We start from the raw sequence: 21,444 nt of genomic DNA on the forward strand, positions 1-21,444 counted from the left end.
TGGGTGCCTGTAGTCCCAGCTACTCAGGAGGCTGAGGCAGGAGAATCACTTGAACCCAGGGGGCGGAGGTTGCAGTGAGCCAAGATCTTGCCACTGTACTCCAGCCTGAGTGACAGAGCAAGGCTCTGTCTCAAAAAAAAAAAAAAAAAAAGAAAAGAAAAGGGGACTTGGGAAATGGAAATTATATGGGAGGCCAGTAGGCAGAATTTCTGTCTTCCTTCTTATAGGCAGAGAAAGCCATGTGATAAATACAGATTGAAATATGTTGAGGCCCCCCCCTCACCTATGACCTTCCTCTGATCTTTCCCACTACATTGCCAAAGGATGCTAAATCTCCAAACAGGAGAATGCAGTCACTTGAAACACAACAGGCCATTCATGGTGTTGGGGAAATAATTAAAAACAGAATCTCGTGCCAACCCAATGAATCCTCTCCACAAAGTAGACAAGAATGAAAAGGTTTTTTTTGTTGTTGTTGGTTTTTTTTTTTTTTGAGACACGGTCACTCTGTCACCCAGGCTGGAGTGCAAGTGGCAAGTGGCGTGATCTCGGCTCACTGCAATCTCTGTCTCCCGGGTTCAAGTGATTCTCCTGCCTCAGCATTCTAGGTAGCTGGGATTACAGGCGCGCGCCACTGCGCCCAACTGATTTTTTTTTTTTTTTTTTTTTGCATTTTTAGTAGAGACGGGGTTTTGCCATGTTGGCCAGGCTGGTCTCGAACTCCTGGCCTCAAGTGATCCACCCGCCTTGGCCTCCCAAAGTGCTGGGATTACAGGCATCAGTCACCGCACCCGGCAAGAATGGAAAGTTTTATAACTGAATAAGCATTACACCAGACTGTGATGCACATCACAAACAATCTGCTAAAGAGGTTTCAAAGACAGAAATCTCATCCGTTTATGTAGCAGGCAGATACAGCCCATTACAAACATATTCTCAAACAATAACTTGTGCTCAAGAAACTTGACAGCACCATTTGGTACACATACTTCATCCCAAATTCACCTGGTAATTAGGGTGGCTATCTGTGTTAGTTAATTGCCTTTATCCAAAGGAAAACGAAAACTCATATCTCTATGACAAGCAGGTAATAACTTGAAGCCAGGCACGCAGATCAAATTCCCATGAAGACAGGGAAAGACAGGGGTGCTATTTTCATTGATGTTTACATTTCAAAGAGATGGCTACAAGGCTGTTAAGAAAAACATTCCGGGGATGTAAAACTGGCAAGAGATCTAGCTTTTTAAAATACTTACACACATCTCAAAGGGACAGAGAAAATTTTACAGTTAGAAGTTTTCTAAAGGAAATGCTCTAAGAGAGACGTCTTTCTCTTTTGACACCAGGGAAAATTCGATTTTTAAAAATTTGTGTTTACCCCACAATACCTCCACACATTGACCGGCATCGTGCTCCGTACCAGGTCCGCACTTCCCTCTTCACCTGGCCACCTGTGACTAGTTTTTCATAGTCCTAATCAACCCCATTCCTAAAGGAAGCCTCCCAGACAGCAGGCCGCCCCTCCTAGGGCCAATCCCCCAGCCCCTGCCACACCAAAGAACCGCTGTCCTCAAAGGCTATGAACTACAGTCTCCTAGAGCTGGTGAACATCGCCGATCATTTGTTCTGATTCCAACCCATTTCAAAGATGGTAAAACTGAGACACAGGAAAATCATAAAAGGGTGCTTAGGGCACTGGCCCAAAAAGGGTACTTAAGGATTTCTCCGCCCAGATGCCAAAGCCCTAAGGTCAGCCCCAAATGACCTTAAAAAGTTCTGCTTTATACGTCTATGCCACTGTTGGGGTTAAAGCCCCAGGCACGCAGGTCTTGCCTCAACTGCGCCTGCGCGAGTCAGGACTTGCGCTTGCCCCAGATCTTGACGTTTCAAGCGGCCCCTCCTAATCCGGAACGCGACTCACATTCCGTTGGTCTTGACTTGACAGACGTGACCCTGATCCAATAAGGGTGGAAGGCTGAGTCCCGCAGAGCCAATAACGAGAGCCCGAGAGGCGGCGGAGGCGGACTCTGTGAGGAAACAAGAAGACAGGCCCAAGATGGAGGCGGCGGCGGCTGTAGCGGCGTGACAGGTGAGGGCGGGCCCGGGAGGGCTCGGTTTCTGGAGCGGCTGCCGGGCACGGGCAGGGAGCCCGGACCGAAAGCTCAGCTCCAGGATGGCTGCGCCTGGGCCCCGGCGTCCCCTGCCCGGAACCGGAGGAGTGGTTTGACCCGGGGCGAGACCATCGTCGACAGCGGGGGCGGGGTGGGTAACAGGAATAGGCGGGCAAGGCTGCGGGTGATGGTTTCGCCCGCTGCTAGTGGTGGTGCGCCTGCGCAGAGCCGGAAGCCCTTTGGTAGGCGGGACCCGACCGAGTGGTGCCGGGATTCCGTCTTAACCCCCCCTAAGGTGTCCAGTGACCTTTCCTTACCGACTGCGGGGAGTGTGTGGAAATGCGGTTCACTCCCCGGTTTCCTTATTCTGGATCGGCGTCTGACCCCCCCCGGGAGAATGTCAGGATTCTCGCCTCTAACCACCTTCCATGATCCCTCATTCAGTTTAGACCAGTAATGTGCCTGTGACCCCTCACAGGTTGTCAAGGAGAATTTTGGAGCTCCCTCTTTACCTCCATTTTTCTCCCTGCAACACCATACCTTCCTTCTCCTTTTGCTATGACAATGTCTGGTAGTCCACCATTACCTTCCCAGTTCGGCTCAATGTCTGGTCATTTCCATTTCCACCCTTCTTCTCGTTACAGTCCCTAGTGACGCCTGTTACATCTCCCTTCCGCATAGTATGTAGTGACCTCCCCCCCCATGAATTCCTCATCATAGAGTCTTGGGACTTCCATTAGCCACCTAACACGGTGTCTGTGGTCCTAACATCAACATTACACTCCAGGGCTTAGGGATGTCCACAGTGCCCTTTAAGGACATATTTGGTGCAACCTCCATCTTCCCCAAACTACGGGCAGTATCTGATAATCCTCTCTTTCCCATCACCCTGCCTGCGGCTCCTCCCTCACCACAGTATCTGGCATTTCCCCCGTTCTCTGTTAAAAAGCCAGGACACTTTGGGAGGCTGAGGCGAGTGGATCACCTGAGGTCAGGAGTTCGAGACCAGCCTGGCCAACATGGTGAAACCCCGTCTCTACTAAAAATACAAAAAATTAGCCGGGCGTGGTGGCACGCGCCTGTAGTTCCAGCTACTCAGGAGGCTGAGGCGGGAGATTGGCTTCAACCTGGAAGGTGGAGGTTGCAGTGAGCTGAGACCGTGCCATTGCACTCCAGCCTGGGCAACAAGAGCGAAACTCCGTCAAAAAAAAAAAACAAGAAAAAAAAAAAAACAGGACATTCTGTTCGCGCTTCTTATGTACCTGACAGCTCAGTGCAGTGTGTACTGACTTACCCATTGGTCCCCAGCACAGAGTCTTGTGTGCTCCTGTACCCTCCAGGACAGTATGCTCTGTCCCTCTTACCTGTTCTCTCCCCCCCAACCCTGTACAGTGAAGCTGAGACCTTGGCACTCAAGAGTGAGACAAGCAATAGGAGGGTCTGAGCAGAGGAGGAACTGGAAGGACTTCAGATGTGAGCAGGATCTCTTGGGCTGTCGTGTGAAAATTAGGCTGCAGGGGGCGACAGGAGCCTGGACTTTGAATTTTATTTTGTCCCCTGCCACTTTGCTTCTAGACTGTCGTTATTGGACCTCTGAATTCTTCTGTCTGCCTTCTTGTAGGAGCCCCATGGCACCTGCCCAGCCCCACCTCAGCCCATCTTGACAAAATCTAAGGCTCCATGGAGCCACCACGGGGCCCCCCTGCCAATGGGGCCGAGCCATCCCGGGCAGTGGGCACCGTCAAAGTGTACCTGCCTAACAAGCAACGCACGGTGGTGAGTCATGGAAGCGAAATGGCAGGGGCTGTGGATGGACCCATTTGTAACTCTGGGATCAAAAGGGTGACAACGGTTGGGGGAGGCCTTTGCAGAAGGATGGGAACATCAGCTGTGGCTTCTGTTGGGCATTGAGGACCCCTACATCTGCACATACACACAGGTGACTGTCCGGGATGGCATGAGTGTCTACGACTCTCTAGACAAGGCCCTGAAGGTGCGGGGTCTAAATCAGGACTGCTGTGTGGTCTACCGACTCATCAAGGGGTGAGTGTGGCAGCCCCACGCCCACCCACTGGGTGTCCCACCTCCCATCCTCTCCTCAGTCATTTGATTCCTTCTGTACTTTATCACAGAGTCTTCCATTAGTCTTCCCTTAGTCTTTAGTCCCCCCTTATCTGCAGGGTACATGTTCCAAGACCCCCAGTGGATGCTTGAAACCACAGATAGTACCAAATCCAATTGCTATCAGTTGGAACATGTTTCTATTCTTGTATTCTACCCATAAATGTAATGCCTTTTCCATCTTAACTGAGCACGTATCATGCACTCTGGCCATCACTTTTGCAATTTGAGGTATGACATCAAAACTAGCATGAATTTATTTTTCCTTCTTCACAATTCCAAAGGTGGAAGATTCTTTCTTACAGTAGATCTCAACAACCTCAGCATATGATTTTCTTTTAAGTCAAGAACTTTTACCTTCTTGCTTAAAGGAAGCACTTTACAGCTTCTCTTTGGCATGTCCGAATTGACACCAAGACTACTCTTGTGCTCTGGGGCCATTATTAAGTAAAATGGCGGTCACTTGAAGACAGCCACTATGATATTGAGTCAGTTGTTTGATAACTGAGCAGGCTACTAAGTGAGGGGCGGTAGCGTAGACAGTGTGGATCTGCTAGATAAAGAGATGATTCACATCCTGGGTGGGATGGTGCAGGATTTCATCACGCTACTCAGAATGCACGCAATTTAAAACTTATGAATTGTTTATTTCTGCAATTTTCAATTTAATACTTTCCCACCGGGTTGACCACAGGTAACTGAAACCATGGAGAGTGAAACCACAGATAAGGGAGGACTACTGTAGTTCAAGTAATCTATGAGTTCATCCATCTTTTGTTTTGTTACTTCATTGGTTTATTGGCCTGTAAGGTCAGCAACTCATTCTCCCCTGGCCCCCAAGTCTTCACCCTGGTCCGTCACTTCCACCCAGATTTCATCTATTTTGTCCTTTCATGATGTCATGACTTCATCAGCTCTCTTCTTCCTCATTTTCCCCATTCTCTGTCTGCTGAGTTGGGTCTTGCTGACTTTATTTATTCCTCTCTCGTGGGGTTCCTTAATTTTTGATGCAGTTCACACACTGCACTTTGTTGTTTCAGTGCCTCCTCAGCCCCCTTTTCAGGGGCTGGCTTAGCACTTCTAAGATGTAGTTGTTTAGTTTCATTTGCTTCTCCCCTTCTGTTTCAGAGCATGGACTCTTCACACCGTCCTGCCTCTCATTACCCTTGTGGCCCATGGCCAGTGACTTTATCCCTCTGAGCCTGTTTCCCCATCTGTAAAGTTGGGGCAAGGATAGTGACTAATTTCTAGAGTTGCTGTGATGAGAATTAAACACGCCAGACATGACCCTGTGGGTAGCAGGCTTGGAGGGACTTGTGGGGGTTCCCTTCCTCCCCATGGCCCCTGCCCAACCTCCCACTCATTCCTTTCCATGCCCCCTGCAGACGAAAGACCGTCACTGCCTGGGACACAGCCATTGCTCCCCTGGATGGCGAGGAGCTTATTGTCGAGGTCCTTGAAGATGTCCCGCTGACCATGCACAATTTTGTGAGTGCAGGGTGGATGGTGGGGGCGGACTATGGTGGGGGGTGTCCTTGACCAGGTCTCAAACTTCCCTGCTCTGCGGCATCAGGTACGGAAGACCTTCTTCAGCCTGGCGTTCTGTGACTTCTGCCTTAAGTTTCTGTTCCATGGCTTCCGTTGCCAAACCTGTGGCTACAAGTTCCACCAGCATTGTTCCTCCAAGGTCCCCACAGTCTGTGTTGACATGAGCACCAGCCGCCAACAGTGAGCCCAGCCTGGGGTGGGTGGGGGGATGGGGAGCACAGAGGCCCAGCCACAAAGCCCTTGTAGACAGCTGACCCGTGTCCCCTTGCTTTATACCCTTCATGCCCTCAAGGTTCTACCGCAGTGTCCAGGATTTGTCCGGAGGCTCCAGACAACATGAGGCTCCCTCGAACCGCCCCCTGAATGAGTTGCTAACCCCCCAGGGTCCCAGGTAGGGATGCCTTAGCCAAAGGGCTGCTGGGGGAGAAAAAGATCTCGGGGCTCTTGTAGACCACGAGCCATACTTTATTCATTTGTTTACTTGACAAACATTTATTGAGCACCTACAAGTGTGAGTAAGGGCATGAAACTGGGACCTTGGGCAAATCACCTCATTTCTCTGGGCCTCAGTTTTCTCATCTGTAAAGAGGGGATAATGATACTTTCTACCATATAAGGTTCTGATGAGGCTTAAATGAGTTAAGACATGTTCAGTGCCTAGAACAGGATCTGGTACAGTGTAAATAATTTTTTTATTATTAATTATAACTATATTATAAGCATCTAACTACTTTGCTAATTCTTCTAGTATAATCATACTCAAGCCTTTCCATTTTGAAATACGTATTATTTTATCATAAATTACTTCCCTTTTATTGCTTTTTATGTTAAATATTATACAAAACTATAGCTATATTAAAATATATTATTGCTCTAATATATATTTTATAATGTGCATATTTTATGGTATATTTATGTTATTGTATCATGTATTACATAATTTTATATAATGTAGAACATCATACATGTTTATATAATACATAAAATAAAGTTAGGGTATTATTTTAAATTATGAGTGTATGTGCATTAATTACCTTTGAGTTTCATTTCAGGATAGTGAAGGGAACATTAACATATTTTTGTAACTTTACAATATGTTTAGCATATATCATATGTATAACATGTGTGTGTAACAGAATATGGTAATATGTATATTTTAAAACATTGCCATTTTTATATAGATGATACATATTATATAACATTTGAAGAGTACATGTAATTATAATATATGATTATAAAATATGATACATTCCCCTTTCCCCACTATCTGTGTGGCCTGCTATCCTGCCTTTAGGCGTTTACTCCGTTGTCACCTCCTCCTCAGAAAAGCCTTTCCTAACACTTTCTAGGAACACTTTGTGTCTCCTTATTTTGCTTTACTATTTTTCTTTATTGCACCTATCACCATCAGGCATATTATATATTTATTTTTTATTTCAGCCCCACCAGGGCAAGAACTGTTATTTTGTTTTACAGTTTTATCTCCACCACCTAGAATGGTATCTGGCACACAGCAGGCACTCAATAAATGTTTCTTGAAGCAATGAATAATAGTACTGCCAGTGGACATTCGCTCTGTGTGAGCTAAATGCATGTTTATGGCTGGGGGTGGGGTGAGGGGCTTTCTTGGTTCTTTGATTCCTGGCAGTGATTTCATAGCCTTTCCCCTGGCAGCCCCCGCACCCAGCACTGTGACCCGGAGCACTTCCCCTTCCCTGCCCCAGCCAATGCTCCCCTACAGCGCATCCGTTCCACGTCCACTCCCAACGTCCATATGGTCAGCACCACGGCCCCCATGGACTCCAACCTCATCCAGGTTGGTGCTGTGGGGGACAATGCCGGGGACCACAGGGCAGAGGGGAGAGCCATCCCTGTTGGCCTCCATGCCCTCTCTTTGACTCCTGTCCCTCTTCTTCTAGCTCACTGGCCAGAGTTTCAGCACTGATGGTGAGTCACCCGTGCCTGCACCCTGACCCCCGCCGCTCCACTTACCTCCACTCACATCCTCTCTGCAACTGCAGCTGCTGGTAGTAGAGGAGGTAGTGATGGAACCCCCCGGGGGAGCCCCAGCCCAGCCAGCGTGTCCTCAGGGAGGAAGTCCCCACATTCCAAGTCACCAGCAGAGCAGCGCGAGCGGAAGTCCTTGGCTGATGACAAGAAGAAAGTGGTATGCTCAAGGGGGATCCTTTTGGGGCCACCAAGGTTGAGTGACGTGGGATGAGGGATATGGGCAGGACTCTTAGATGACACCCATCTGGCCCACAGAAGAACCTGGGGTACCGGGACTCAGGCTATTACTGGGAGGTACCACCCAGTGAGGTGCAGCTGCTGAAGAGGATTGGGACGGGCTCGTTTGGCACCGTGTTTCGAGGGCGGTGGCATGGCGATGTGGCTGTGAAGGTGCTCAAGGTGTCCCAGCCCACAGCTGAGCAGGCCCAGGCTTTCAAGAATGAGATGCAGGTGCTCAGGTGAGGTGGCATGTGTGTGTGGATGGGGGTGGCAGGCCTGGCCTCGGCATCTCTCTGGGAAAAGGCCGTGCTTGGAGTGCTTCCTGGACATCACCTGTGTTTGTGTTGTTAAACTATCATCAGAAGTTGTTTCTCTCTGAAGGGCGTCCCTTTCCCCTCTGGGAAATGAGTATGTTTAGAGGACCTGTGATCATGCAGTTGTTTGTGTTTGGGTTATTAATGAATGTTTCTGCCTCCAAAATGTGGGTCTTCTCATTTGCCTGCTGCAAACTGGGTCTGTGTGTGGGCCACCATTCTTGTTACTGCATTGCCAGGAAGGCTTGCATCTTTCCTTCCCCTCTGCTTGGGCTACAATGGTAATATTCTGTTTATAGTGTTGGTTCTTGTTATTCAGTAATTCTAATACCTTGATTTAAACAATATTATCATCATCACCATAATCTAATCATTGCTTAATTATTATCATTGCTATAATATGTAATCAATACAGTATTCATCTAGTCACACTAAGAAAGCCAGGTGTCTCCTTTTTGCTGCTATAGTTACTATGTAGCATAGTACTGTATACCTATATACTGCAGGTAGAACTGGATAGCTTCTACCAACCCTGGGAATGCCGGCATGGGCTTTTCCTGTCTGTCAAATGGGCACAATTATGTTACAGAGAATAAGGTAGCTAATACAATGATCAGTTTTACAGTTGAGGAACCTGAGGCCCAGAGAGGTTAAATGTCCTTCCCAAGGTTGTACCTTGAGTACCTGGTGAGGCCTAGATTTGAACATGAGTCCAGACTCCAAGCTCTTTACCTGTACGCTCCTCATGCTGCTGAGCAGGCTCTAATCATCACATATCACCGATATTTTAATCCTGCAACTATCCATATTATATTGATACATCAGTGAGGAAGGGTGGCATTCTACCTTCTCATCTGTGAGATGGTCATAGACCCAGGTAATGGTCAGAGTCAGAGGGGTGGGGGATGTTAATGATTAGAAATGCTGCTGTAGGCGGGGATGGGGAGGGGCAGCAATTCCTCCCTCCTGCTTTTGTTGGGAGACTTGGATGGGGAAGCTCCGCATATAAGCCCACAGCAGAGAATCATAGCCCAGTAAACACATCTCACAAATTCATGGAATCTGGCAATGCTGTGGTCCTGAGTGCCCCAAAAGACAGGGTGAAAATGAATGACCGAAGAAGGTAAAGAACAGTGCCACTCCTGATGCTCGGTAAGTGACAGTCACTATTTTTCCTCCCCACCTCTGACACTGCCCTCCCTGCCTGCAGGAAGACGCGACATGTCAACATCTTGCTGTTTATGGGCTTCATGACCCGGCCAGGATTTGCCATCATCACACAGTGGTGTGAGGGCTCGAGCCTCTACCATCACCTGCATGTGGCCGACACACGCTTCGACATGGTCCAGCTCATCGACGTGGCCCGGCAGACTGCCCAGGGCATGGAGTGAGCCTCCCAGCCTGGGGAAGGATGGGGGGAAAGGGTGGGGGAAATGAGGTAACCCCCAGCCAATCCGCTACCTGCCTCCACCCCCACAGCTACCTCCATGCCAAGAACATCATCCATCGAGATCTCAAGTCTAACAGTATCTATCTGTCCCTGGGCTGGGGTTGAGGTGGGTGCGTCAAGGGCTTAGAAGGATGCCTCTTGTAGGGGTTCTGGGAATTACAAGGGAGGGGCATGTGTCCCAGAGCTCCTTGCCAGGTGGCAGAGCTGTGGCCAGCCAGGGGGCTTTAATGGCAGTCTCTTAGAAGTCAGGTGTGGCTGGTTCAGGTACTGTTCTTGGGGACTCTGGTTAGAGTCTGATGTGTGACGGTTGTGGAGGGCATTATGGTCAACATCAGAAGCATAGTGGGTTCGGGTGCCCTCCGAGGGGCTTCCTGTTTAGGAGTCACAATGGGGCTGAGTGTGGGGGACATTAGCAGGCGTTCCCTGCCCACGTCAAGGTTGTGGATAGTTTGCGTGATATTAAGGGGCTCCTGGTCAGGAAGGATCAGAGGGATGAGTGGTATAGGGGCACCAATGGGAACCTCCCAGGCAGGGTGAGAGGCATGGCTATTAGGAGTCCCTGTAGTGGTCCTTGACCCTGGCGGACATCTTCCTACATGAGGGGCTCACGGTGAAGATTGGTGACTTTGGCTTGGCCACAGTGAAGACTCGATGGAGCGGGGCCCAGCCCTTGGAGCAGCCCTCAGGCTCTGTGCTGTGGATGGTGAGTTGGGCCAGGCTGGATGGGGGGGCACATGGGGACATGGGCTCCAGGATTGGGGTGCGTGGGGCCAAGTGGGGATGGGGATGCCTGTGCCAGATGTGGGTGTCTGGACTCCTCATGTCCCACCTCGTGTGGGTGGCTCTGAGTTGTACCCTGTGTGGCCAGTGGGATCTGGGACAGTGGACCAGCCATTTGCTGACCTCCGTGGTCCCCCTGCCTGGTCTGGCCTGTTGTAGGCAGCTGAGGTGATCCGTATGCAGGACCCAAACCCCTACAGCTTCCAGTCAGACGTCTATGCCTACGGGGTTGTGCTCTACGAGCTTATGACTGGCTCACTGCCTTACAGCCACATTGGCTGCCGTGACCAGGTGAGCCCCACACCTTACCCACAGTTCCCTGGGCTGAGGGATCCCCTCAGGCATCCATACCCCACATCCCCTCCTTTGCACTGATAAATGTCACATTTTCCCCAGAAACCTTAAATTTTCTAGGATAAGGACTCCCAGAATTCCTTGGGCTCCAGACACCTACAATGAATTCTCTGGGTCTTCCCTACCCCAACTTCCCTCTTCTCACATCCACAGCCCTCTGGGACAAAAATCTTTGAAGTCCAAAATGCCCCAAATCTCTATACCTAGAATCCCCCGAGGCCCCCAAATACCCCAAAGCCCTCTGTATCCCTAGATGCCTATAGTCCTCTGCTCTGGGTACTCAAAATCCCCCAGATCCTCAAAGCCCAGGTCTCATTTCTCTCAGCATCCCATTTCTCCCCAGAAACAGAACCCCTTTGTGCTTCTGGAATAGTCATGGACACCCACAGTCACCTAGGCCTTGGGTATCTAGCAGGCCCCAGGGCCATGATACCTAGAACCCTCTAGGCCCCAGACCCCCACAGAAGTACAAGCTCCCCCAGACCCAGAACTCCATGTTTTCCTGAGACTCAGTACTTTCCAGGTCCCTAAGCCTCCTAGAAACCCGTGGGCCTATAATCCTCTGAGCCCCAGATACCTACAATCCTTGACAACCCCAAATTTAAATCCCTCTGTTCTGAAAACAGAATCCTCCCAAGTTCTCAAGGACAGAGAATGCTCTGGGCCTTGATACTGACAGTACCCCAGCTCGCTAAAAATGAACCTTCCAAGTCCCTCAATACAAAATTCCTTGGGCCTCCCAGCCCCTGACCCCAGATCACCCCTTTCCTGCCCCCCTCTGCCCCCAGATTATCTTTATGGTGGGCCGTGGCTATCTGTCCCCGGACCTCAGCAAAATCTCCAGCAACTGCCCCAAGGCCATGCGGCGCCTGCTGTCTGACTGCCTCAAGTTCCAGCGAGAGGAGCGGCCCCTCTTCCCCCAGGTGGGCTGGGTAGAGGGGCTGGACACCTTGGATGGGTGACTCTGGGATAGAGGAAGACTGAGAGGGAGGCAGATGTGAATATGAAAGCTCAGAGGTATATTTTGTGTGTGTGTGTGTGTGTGTGTATGTTTGTGTGTTTCGCCATGAGGCTGGGGTCTGGGGCTGTTGGGATGCCCATAGGGCTCTGGACACCCCTCCTCACCCCCACCTGCCCTCAGATCCTGGCCACAATTGAGCTGCTGCAACGGTCACTCCCCAAGATTGAGCGGAGTGCCTCGGAACCCTCCTTGCACCGCACCCAGGCCGATGAGTTACCTGCCTGCCTACTCAGCGCAGCCCGCCTTGTGCCTTAGGCCCCGCCCAAGCCACCGGGGAGCCAATCTCAGCCCTCCATGCCAAGGAGCCTTGCCCACCAGCCAATCAATGTTCGTCTCTGCCCTGATGCTGCCTCAGGATCCCCCATTCCCCACCCTGGGAGATGAGGGGGTCCCCATGTGCTTTTCCAGTTCTTCTGGAATTGGGGGACCCCCCCCAAAGACTGAGCCCCCTGTCTCCTCCATCATTTGGTTTCCTCTTGGCTTTGGGGATACTTCTAAATTTTGGGAGCTCCTCCATCTCCAATGGCTGGGATTTGTGGCAGGGATTCCACTCAGAACCTCTCTGGAATTTGTGCCTGATGTGCCTTCCACTGGATTTTGGGGTTCCCAGCACCCCATGTGAATTTTGGGGGGTCCCTTTTGTGTCTCCTCCACCATTCAAGGACTCCTCTCTTTCTTCACCAAGAAGCACAGAATTCTGCTGGGCCTTTGCTTGTTTATTTTGTTTCCCGACTCTTCTCTTGGGGTTCAGAGCCGCTGAGGGGTGGGGTGAGTCCAGGCAAGGAGTGGAGGTCAGGGGGAGGTGCGGACCACATAAACAGCGTCACTGCACGCATCACCACAGGCGGCACGATGAACGAGGACCACATATGCCAAGCACGGCACAAAAGGAGGCCACGTCAGTCACAGACACAGACATCACGGCAAAGGTGGGGAAGCGGAGACCACTGGCCTTCCGTGTGCAAAGGATTCTGGGAAGATGGGTGGAGTTTGCATATTTAAAGACAGCTGTCAGAGGCAGGAAACTGGGGAGGGAGTCCCTGGGGGGGGAACCGAGGGGTCCTGGAAGTGGGAGGAGCTCCCAAGGTATTGAATGAGGTTGAGGGGAGCTGGTGAAGGGAAATCCTTGTGGGGCTAGGTGTTGGGTGGCATTTGAAGATGTGGATCTTCAGAGGGATGGAAGATCCATGGGAAGGGGCTCAACAGTAGGGGTTGAGGATTTGGAAAATTGTGATGGGAAATAGGTGTGCTGGAGAGATTTGGGACCAAAAATATGGTTTTCCAGGAACTTCAGGGCTCCAGGAAGGGATTCTGCAATGGGTTGCCTGGTATTTGGGCACTTCCAGGAAGGAAAACGCCCTCTGGGGAAACCAGGGGCGGAGGTCTTCAGGAATCTGGAGGTCCTAAAACAGAAGTAGATCCTGAAGTGACCAGGAGTGGGGTTCTAAAAGGACTTGGGGATTCCACACGTGAGAACTGGATTTAGGGCCAGGAGGAGTCAGGTTTCTCAAGGTACTCGGGGATCTTGAGGAATGAGAGGTGGAATCTTGGAGAACCGGGAGATGGGTTCTCCAGGGATTTGGAGACTCCAAAAGTGAGAAATGGATTCAGGGCCCAGAGAAGGGTTGCCCAGGGATTTTGGGGTTCTCAGAGTGGGGTATCAGTCGGAGAAGAGGCTGGCGAAAGACTTCCTCAGGCTGCGGATGGTCTCAGCTTTCACCTCGTCCTGGCTAAGGCTGGGCCTGGGCGGGGCTGGCTCTGGAAGGTTGAAGGCATTGGTCAGAGACTGGGATTTGCTAGAGAGAGACAAGGTGGAGGCGTGGGAGGAAGGGGGAAGAGGAAGGGGAGGAAGGGGAGAGAAACACAACGTTACCCCAGGCCCAGCCCCAGCCCTGCCCCTCTGATCCTGGGGCTGTGCCTGTGACCTCCCCACCTGCCACCATGGGCCTGGACCCTAAGAGGTTCTCAAGGCTGGGAGGACTCAGGTGGAGTGGGTGGAGTCCTGGGCCAGGGAGGCGAGATCTGGGACAGGCTGGGAGGACTTGGATCCAGGGTGAAGTGTGGGATTCGTGGCAAGAGTCCTGGGCAGAACCTTCTCTGTGAATTCTTGGCTAGTTTGATACAAAGGGGAAGATGAGCAGGGAGATTTCCAGTCTAAGGGTGAAGTGTCTAGGAGGGCATAGGAAGGGCTTGGACCAAGGACAGGCTGTTGGGCAAGTCAGCCTAAGGCAGAGCAGCTGGGTGGGGCAGGGAGGACGTCTGAGCTGGGATGGGAGTTGGAATGGACCAGAAAAGGCAGATGGGTGATGATTCGCGGGGAGACTGAGATGGGCCAGAAGGATGTGAAGGAGGAGGAAAAGTATGAGGATGGAGTGGGAAGAGCCAGATGATAGGAGGACTAGGACTCGGGCCAGGAGTTTTAGGGATGGGTTGGGAGGGGGAGGGCCAGTTTGGCAGGGAAGTCTCTGGGCTGGGCAGGAAGTTGCAGAGAGTGGGTCAGCCAGGTGCCTGGGAGGCTCTGGAGGAGGAAACTTTCCCAGGGCCTATGAGGAGGAATTCGAACTGAGTGCAGTTTCTCTGGGATTCTGGCACCAAATTCCTGGGGTGGGGGTGCGGAGCCTCTGGTGGGCCGGGAGGAGCGAAAGCTTGGGGGAAGGGCTTGGCTCAGGCTGGAGAGAGTTCGTGGGAACCCTGCACAGGACCTGGATCTGAGGAGCAAGGGAGCTAGGGCTGCTCTACTGGGGCAGCGGCCCGCTTTGTGAGCAGCAAGGCGAGGGCTGCTGTAGGGGTCCCCTTACTTGAGCTGGGGGTGCGGAGGTCCCCCTGCAGCGGCTGTGGCGGGTGGCGGCACGTCCTGGCTGGGTTTCTGGGCCAGCTGTGGCTTGGGACGTCCAGCGGGGCCCGGGCCGCTGGGCCGAGGCTGCTGCGTGGTGGGTGGCCCAGTGCGGGGCACGGGACCCGCCTGGCTGGCCTGGCGTGTGGGGCCGGCTGGTCCTGGGGGTTTCTGGGGCGGGCCCTGGCGCTGCTGCCCGCCCGGTGGGGCCCCAGAGGCCTTTGGCGGAGCCGGGCCAGAGACGGATGTCTGACGGGTAGCCTGTGGGGGGCCTGCCTGGCGCTGGGGAGACGGAGAGGCGGGCGGGCGGGCTGCTGGAGGCGCCCCGGGGCCTCCCGCCACTGGCCGGGATTGGCGGCCTTGACCCTGGGTCAGCGGCGCGGCCTGGGACGCGGGCTGCTGGGGCGCTGAGGTGGGACTTGGAAGGCGCTGGGGCAGGGGGCTGCCAGCTGGGGGTCCAAGGCCTGAAAGGTGCTGCTGGCCCTGCGGGGGCGGGCGCTGCTGCAATGGGGGTCCCTGGCGCTGGGGGCCTGGACCCGGCTGTGGAGGGCCGCCTGGGGGACAGAGGGAGAGAGAGAGCACACGTGAGAGTGAGCGGGTAAGAGATGGCGGGCTGAGGGAGGGGACTGAGACCGCCAGCCTCTCGCTTACCCTGTGGTGGGGGTCGCTGCTGAGCCGGGGGCCCTGCGGGCTGCTGGGAGGTCTGGCGGCCCAAGGGCAGGGCCCCTGGGGACGGAGTCTGCGGCAGAGGAATGGAGCAGGAGAGATTAAAAATAGTTACCAGCCAGTGGAGCATCAGCCAATGATGACACAGGTTCCCTGTGCGCTGGGTGTTGCCCCACTTGTGGCCGTGGCCGAGCTGAGGGTACGCTGGGTTGTGGGGTGGAGGACCTGTTCCCAGGGGCGGGGCAGGGAGGTGCTCAGGGAAGTCAGGGCAGCAGCTGCTTATCAATGTTTTAAACAATTGGCAATCGTAGCCACATGTGTGCAAAGGTGACGCTGTGAGCCTACAGATTGTCAGCTTCATGGCACAGCATGACCCAGGGCTGGCCTCCCCACACTAGCTCAAGCCACTAGCTCAGCGCCAGGGGCCTGACCTGGCCATGGGAGCCCCTGCCAGGGGAGGCATCCCGCTGTCGCTGCCGGGGCAGGACCTGAGCCATCTTGTTGACCACGAGCTCTACGATGAGCTGTTTGTCTTCATCCTGGTGGTCACCAATGAGCGGCATGGAGGAGCCCACCACCTGGGGGAAGGAAAGGATCCGTGAGGGGAGAGGCAGGCCTTCCACCTGAGGCAGCAGTAACACCGTGCTTTCAGTTGGCCAAGGGCATGGCCGCCGCTGAGCCCTAGTGTCTGAGGCACTGATTGTGCACGGTGAGGAAGGCTTGTCTGTTCCGAGGTACCTTACAGCTTAGAAGGTGCTTCAGAGCAGGGCTCAGCAAATTAGGGCCCGTGGGCCCAACCTGGCCCACCACCTGGTTCTGTATGACCCATGAGCTAAGGATGGGTCTTTAAATTTTGTAACAGTTGAAAAAAATCGAAAGATTTTATAACACGTGACAATGGCATGAAATTTAAATTTCAATGTCCATAAACAAAGTTTTATTGGAACACAGCCACACTTATTTTGTTTAACATATCGTCTGTGGCTGCTTTTGCAGAGTTCAGTAGTTACAGCAGAGGCTACGTGGCCTACAAACCGTAAAATATGTACCGTCTGCTCCTTTACAGAAAATGTTTGCCGATCCCTGCTTCATGGTTTTCTAGGCGCTTTGTCCTTTCCAAAATGCTTTGCTGTTGGTCCAGTTCGCAGAATACTTTAAAGGTTACTAAGTGCCTCGCCATTCACCAAGATGTCTCAATTCGCAGAGCACTAAACAATTTAATAAGGGTTTTGCTAGTCTCCAGGGACCTGCAAGTTCAGTCTAGTGTTCTGCCATTGCAAGGGATGGCCCCTTCAAAAGTTCGCCAGGCACCTTACAGTGTACTAAGCACATTGCTGTTGCCTGAGGACCTCTGTGCCATGGAGTGCTTCAGTTTGCACTGCTGCTGCCTGGCATCTGTTCCTCCCTCTGCCCCACCTACCCCTGGGTGCTCATACCTCAATGATGTGATCCCTTCCGTCCTTGCCATGTAGCGCTTCCACTGCGCAGATGTCCAGTCCCCCAAAAATCTCCGAGCACGTGTCCACCCACAGCTTGTATCTGCCAAGACAAAGGGCGGAGAAGCCTGTCAGTCTCTCACCTGAGCTGCCGTGCTCCCATCCCCCCTTCCCCTCACACCCTGAGTTCGGGCTGCCCACCTGTCAGACATGGCGATCTGCTCCAGCATCGCAGAGCCAGTGTTGGTCTTCCAGTTCCCTGACACTGACGTCCTCCTGGGGCACAAGGGGACAGAAGCTCAGGGGTGCCTCGGCTGCATGAGGCAAGGCAGGGCACCCCTCCCAGGGCCTTGGTCTCTCCACTCACATGTAGGCCTTGTAGTTCTGCCCAATCTTCTGGACACGCACGTCATATTTGGCATCGATGAAGGGCTCGGCAGTGGCATACGTCTTGGTCAGTGCCACGACACTTGCGATGTCCTGGAAGTCATGCTGGTTGTCAACTTTGACCTGTGGACGTGAGGGCAAGGACCAGGGCCTGGTCAGGATAGGGCAGCTGTGGGGAGTGGGGGTGCCTGGGGGAGCATGTACATATGACACACAGGTGAGGCAAGTACACAAAAATTAGGTGGACATGCCAAGGCGCTCAAGCAGGCACGATCGTGGGTCTCCTATTTTGTACGTGAACACACAGGCACAAAGTTGGGTGTGTAGAACACTGAGCATACCAAAATGTACTGAATTGTCTACTTTAAATGGGTGAGTTGTAGGGTGTGTGAATTATCTCTCACTAAAGCTGTGAAAAAACTGTGTATATACAATATAGTAATATAGGCATCCAGACACAAAATCAATTGTACACACAACGTGCTAAGATACAGAAACTTGGACACAAACAAATTACAAGTCTACTTTCTACATACACAGAGACAAAATCAGATGGATGTAAAGCACACAGGACCCCAAGACTTTGGAACATAAAAGATCACACCACATCATGTGTGTTCGGCACAGGCATGCATGTACACACAGACACAATGCTGGAGACAGAAGCAAAATAACAGGACACACAAAACTGGCTGAATGCAGGAGGAAAAGGGTCGATGAGGTCAGTTGAATGTGAGAAAACAAAAATCTGTTAGGTTGGTGCAAAAGTAATTGTGGTTTTTACCATAAGAACTGGCAAAACCCGCAATTACTTTTGCACCAACTTGATAAATAGCTAATGACACTCCAGGACATGCGATCACACAGAATGACTGGTGTGCATTGCACAAATACACATCTACCTATGCACAGCCCAGCCAGAGACTCACCTTGCCCATCCCAGAGTGTGCGTGCCCCATCTTCACAACCACAGGGTATGTTGTACTGCTGAGCTGGTGGGGAAAAGGCAGAGGAGACATGGTCAGGGCAGAAAGGGTGACTTCCAGGGGTGGGGTGGTACTGAGGGGATCCCAGCCAGTGGGAACTGCATTATGAGCCACTTCGCAGGACACACGGGTCAGAGACAGGCAGGCAGCAGCTGGGGGTCACACAGTGTCTCCACCTCCGGGCCCAGAATTGAACCCAGAGCCCTGTCTGTCTGTCCCTCCCTCCACCCCACCACCAAGTTCCAGACGTCCCGCCCCTGCTTTCCCGGGCAGAGGCATGGTATGAGCGTGGGGGACTGTTCCGGTAAAAAGAAAGTTTGTTTTTACAGTGGATGGATGATAGTGAGCAAGTGTGTGCCAGTGTGTGTGTGGGGGGGTGGGGGGTGGGGAGTGGTGGTGAGCATGTAGTGACTGAACCCCTCAGCCAAACCTTGTATGTAAGCCTCACCTGCACACATAAACTATTGAGAGGCATGAGCCCTTGGAACTCAGATGTACATCGCCAAACCCAGAGATGCCAGTGCACATTGAGACTGACGGCCAACACAGGCTCAGGGCACGTGAGCTCTGGGGCAGCACAGACACCCACACAGTCATTCAGCCAGCCAGGTGCCCATAGCGTAGGTCAGCAGCCAGCACTCCTGGGCAGCACACACTGGACACCCTTAGGCACACGATCAATACTTGGGCACACACCCAGGTTCCCTCCCCTCACCCAAACCCACATCACCGTCAGGGGAACACACACAACACAAAAGATTACCCGTGCAATCAAGAGACACACAACTCTACAGGCACACTCCACAGAACTGGGCACATACTCAACACACAGGCACACATAAAACACCCCTAGACAATTGCACAGCAAATAAGGCCCTACACAACACACAGAGGTGTATGCACTTCTAGATATTCACATCACCACTGGGACCCGTAAGAGACCCACGCCACATTCCCGGGCACACAAAAAGTATATCTACACACACACACAACCTGCCTTGCCACATATACAATACAGAGAGGCTACACACAACCAGAGACACCCACAACTCAGTTTGCAGAAAACATTCCTGGGCACTCCCACCCCAACACACATACAGTCACACATTCAGGCGAGAGGGATACCTCAAGTCTCCCCCGCTCCCGGATGGGGTAGAGGAAACCAGGTTGGACTGCCCTAGGCTCCCCACTCCCCCCACCCCCACCCCCACAGCACAGCTGCACAGCGCCCCTCTGGTGGCCCTCCCTCTCACTGACAAGGTAGAGAGATGGCATTCCCGGAGGGGCTGCTGGGGCGGTGGTGGTTCCCAGTTCCCGACAAGCACAGGAAGCCCGCAGACTCAGGGTGACCGATTGACCTTACGGACTCCCTCTGCACCCCCCCCTTCCTCATTTCCCAAATGACTGGCGTCATTATGAGGTGGGCTGAGAGGCACGATGTTGGGACGGGGGTTTGGGGCATCTCTGGGCAGCAGGCCAGGGAAACGATGCCTAGGCAGATGCATACAGTACCACTCAGGCGTGCGCACAGCACACAGAAGTGCATAATGCACCCACAGTTACATATGCAACCCAGATCTGCTTTGCCGAGGCTGGTAGACAACTCCCAGAAGTAACACACAAAACACACAGGCACATGCTCAACTCTTAGGAATGGACACACAACACACCAGAGAGCTGTGTGTACACACCCATACCTCCCCCAACAACCCTGAGGTTTCTAGGTGCCTCTTTTTGTTAACTGTCCTTGTTTCCTCTGGACTTGAGCCTAAACACAACGCTCTGTATATGTTTGCGTGCCCGTACATGTGTGCATGCAGAGTGCTTTGAACTCTGACTCTGGGAGCTCCTGGAAAGCCCTAGGTCTGAATTTTGGCCTTTCTTCTTCCTAAGGCCATGAAGGACACAACCCCTTTCTGAGCCTCAGTTTCCCCATCTGCACAAAGAGCACAATGAAGCCCAAGCACCTGGTATGCTGTGGGCATTGTCAGGTATCTGCTTTGCACATGCCTCCTGGACCCCCATGGGCCCCCACACCCATCCAGCTCCCCAGATGGTCACAAATCCCTCCATGAACACCCCTCCCACTCTCCATTTCAAAACTGCACAATAACCAGATCCACACGACTCCTCATGTAAACAGTCGGCAAAACTCTGTGCTGACTCAGGTTTCAAAGAGTTGGCGTCAGAACCAGAGTCAGCGAGGGGCCAAGGCAGGACTTCCCCTACCCTCACTTCTCCCTCGGAGGCACCAGGTTACTCAGCCCCGTCTCATTCACTCTCACTGTCCCACTTTCACAATCAGCTCCTACAGATTTTTTTGGTTTACTTCCCTTCCTCCCTGTTTTTGTCCCCCCCATCCCCCCCCCGCCGCCCTCCGGCAACAGAGCCATTTCTTCATTCTCATTCCTGGGTAGGTCACTCAGCCCTTTTGTGTCTAAGTTTCCTCATCTGTATAATGAGAACATGAGCTATATCTAACTCACTGGGATATTGTGAGAAATAAGTTAGTTATTTTGGGAAAAATGCTCTACATGGTATCAAGCATACAGTAAGCCTCGATCCTCAAGAAGTGTTAGGTACTGTTGTTATTATTGGCTTAACATCTCTTCCTTAACTAACATTAATGAACAAAGAGGCAATCGGGATTGACTAAATGAGATAATATCTATAAAAAGACTTTAGAACAGTGCTTTTTTTTTTTTTTTTAAATAGAGACAGGGTTTCACCATGTTGCCCAGACTGGTCTTGAACTCCTGAGCTCAAGCGATCTGCCTGCCTCAGCCGCCCAAAGTGCTGGGATTACAGGTGTGAGCCACCATGCCTGGCCAAGTGCTTTCTTAAAAAATAGATTTAGGCTGGGTGCCGCAGCTCACGCATGTAATCCAAGCACTTTGGGAGGCTGAGGTGGGTGGATCACCCGAGGTCAGGAGTTTGAGACCAGTCTGGCCAACATGGTGAAATCCCGTCTCCCTTAAAAATACAAAAATTAGCCAGGCGTGGTGGCGTGTGCCTGTAATCCCAGCTACCAAGGAGGCTGAGGCAGGAGAATTGCTTGAACCTAGGAGGTGGAGGTTGCAGTGAGCCGAGATCTTCCCATTGCACTCCAGCCTGGGAAACAAGATCGAAACTCTGTCTAAAAAAAAAGATTTAGAAGGCTGGGTGTGGTGGCTCACGCCTGTAATCCCAACACTTTGGGAGGCTGAGG

At 52.2% G+C, this 21,444-nt stretch overlaps 2 protein-coding genes across 6 annotated transcripts in view; one reads left to right on the forward strand and one right to left on the reverse strand.

The window, feature by feature from the left end:
• Positions 1-2,019: 2,019 nt before the first annotated feature.
• ARAF (A-Raf proto-oncogene, serine/threonine kinase) lies at positions 2,020-12,642 on the forward strand. The gene is made up of 16 exons (XM_032756815.2): positions 2,020-2,089; positions 3,733-3,887; positions 4,051-4,154; positions 5,618-5,720; positions 5,806-5,960; positions 6,073-6,171; positions 7,455-7,596; positions 7,700-7,727; positions 7,802-7,947; positions 8,046-8,248; positions 9,534-9,710; positions 9,803-9,849; positions 10,358-10,476; positions 10,713-10,844; positions 11,696-11,830; positions 12,049-12,642. The coding sequence occupies exons 2-16, from the start codon at positions 3,792-3,794 to the stop codon at positions 12,181-12,183; spliced, it is 1,821 nt and encodes a 606-aa protein (XP_032612706.1). The 5' UTR covers positions 2,020-2,089; positions 3,733-3,791; the 3' UTR covers positions 12,184-12,642.
• SYN1 (synapsin I) overlaps positions 12,624-21,444 on the reverse strand; it is a 49,961-nt gene continuing 41,140 nt past the window's right edge. For 4 of the 5 annotated variants that reach the window (XM_032756812.2, XM_058441380.1, XM_058441379.1 and 1 more), the window contains 8 exons: positions 18,180-18,242; positions 17,231-17,373; positions 17,065-17,139; positions 16,864-16,966; positions 15,859-16,005; positions 15,413-15,500; positions 14,727-15,315; positions 12,624-13,724 (listed from right to left, as the gene is read on the reverse strand). In XM_032756812.2, coding sequence (XP_032612703.1) covers positions 13,589-13,724; positions 14,727-15,315; positions 15,413-15,500; positions 15,859-16,005; positions 16,864-16,966; positions 17,065-17,139; positions 17,231-17,373; positions 18,180-18,242 — 1,344 coding nt within the window. In that variant the 3' untranslated portion in view covers positions 12,624-13,588. The remainder of the gene's footprint in view (positions 13,725-14,726; positions 15,316-15,412; positions 15,501-15,858; positions 16,006-16,863; positions 16,967-17,064; positions 17,140-17,230; positions 17,374-18,179; positions 18,243-21,444) is intronic. The other variant, XM_032756813.2, reaches the window with a different exon arrangement.

This window comes from Hylobates moloch, unplaced genomic scaffold, assembly GCF_009828535.3.
Source record: "Hylobates moloch isolate HMO894 unplaced genomic scaffold, HMol_V3 SCAFFOLD_7, whole genome shotgun sequence".
NCBI classification, from domain to species: Eukaryota; Metazoa; Chordata; class Mammalia; order Primates; family Hylobatidae; genus Hylobates; species Hylobates moloch.

Coding starts and splice junctions, on each gene's coding strand:
- ARAF (XM_032756815.2), top strand. CDS start 3,792: ATGGAGCCACCACGGGGCCCCCCTGCCAATGGGGCCGAGCCATCCCGG. Junction 9,850..10,357: donor TCGAGATCTCAAGTCTAACA/GTATCTATCTGT, acceptor TGACCCTGGCGG/ACATCTTCCTACATGAGGGG. Junction 10,477..10,712: donor CAGGCTCTGTGCTGTGGATG/GTGAGTTGGGCC, acceptor GGCCTGTTGTAG/GCAGCTGAGGTGATCCGTAT.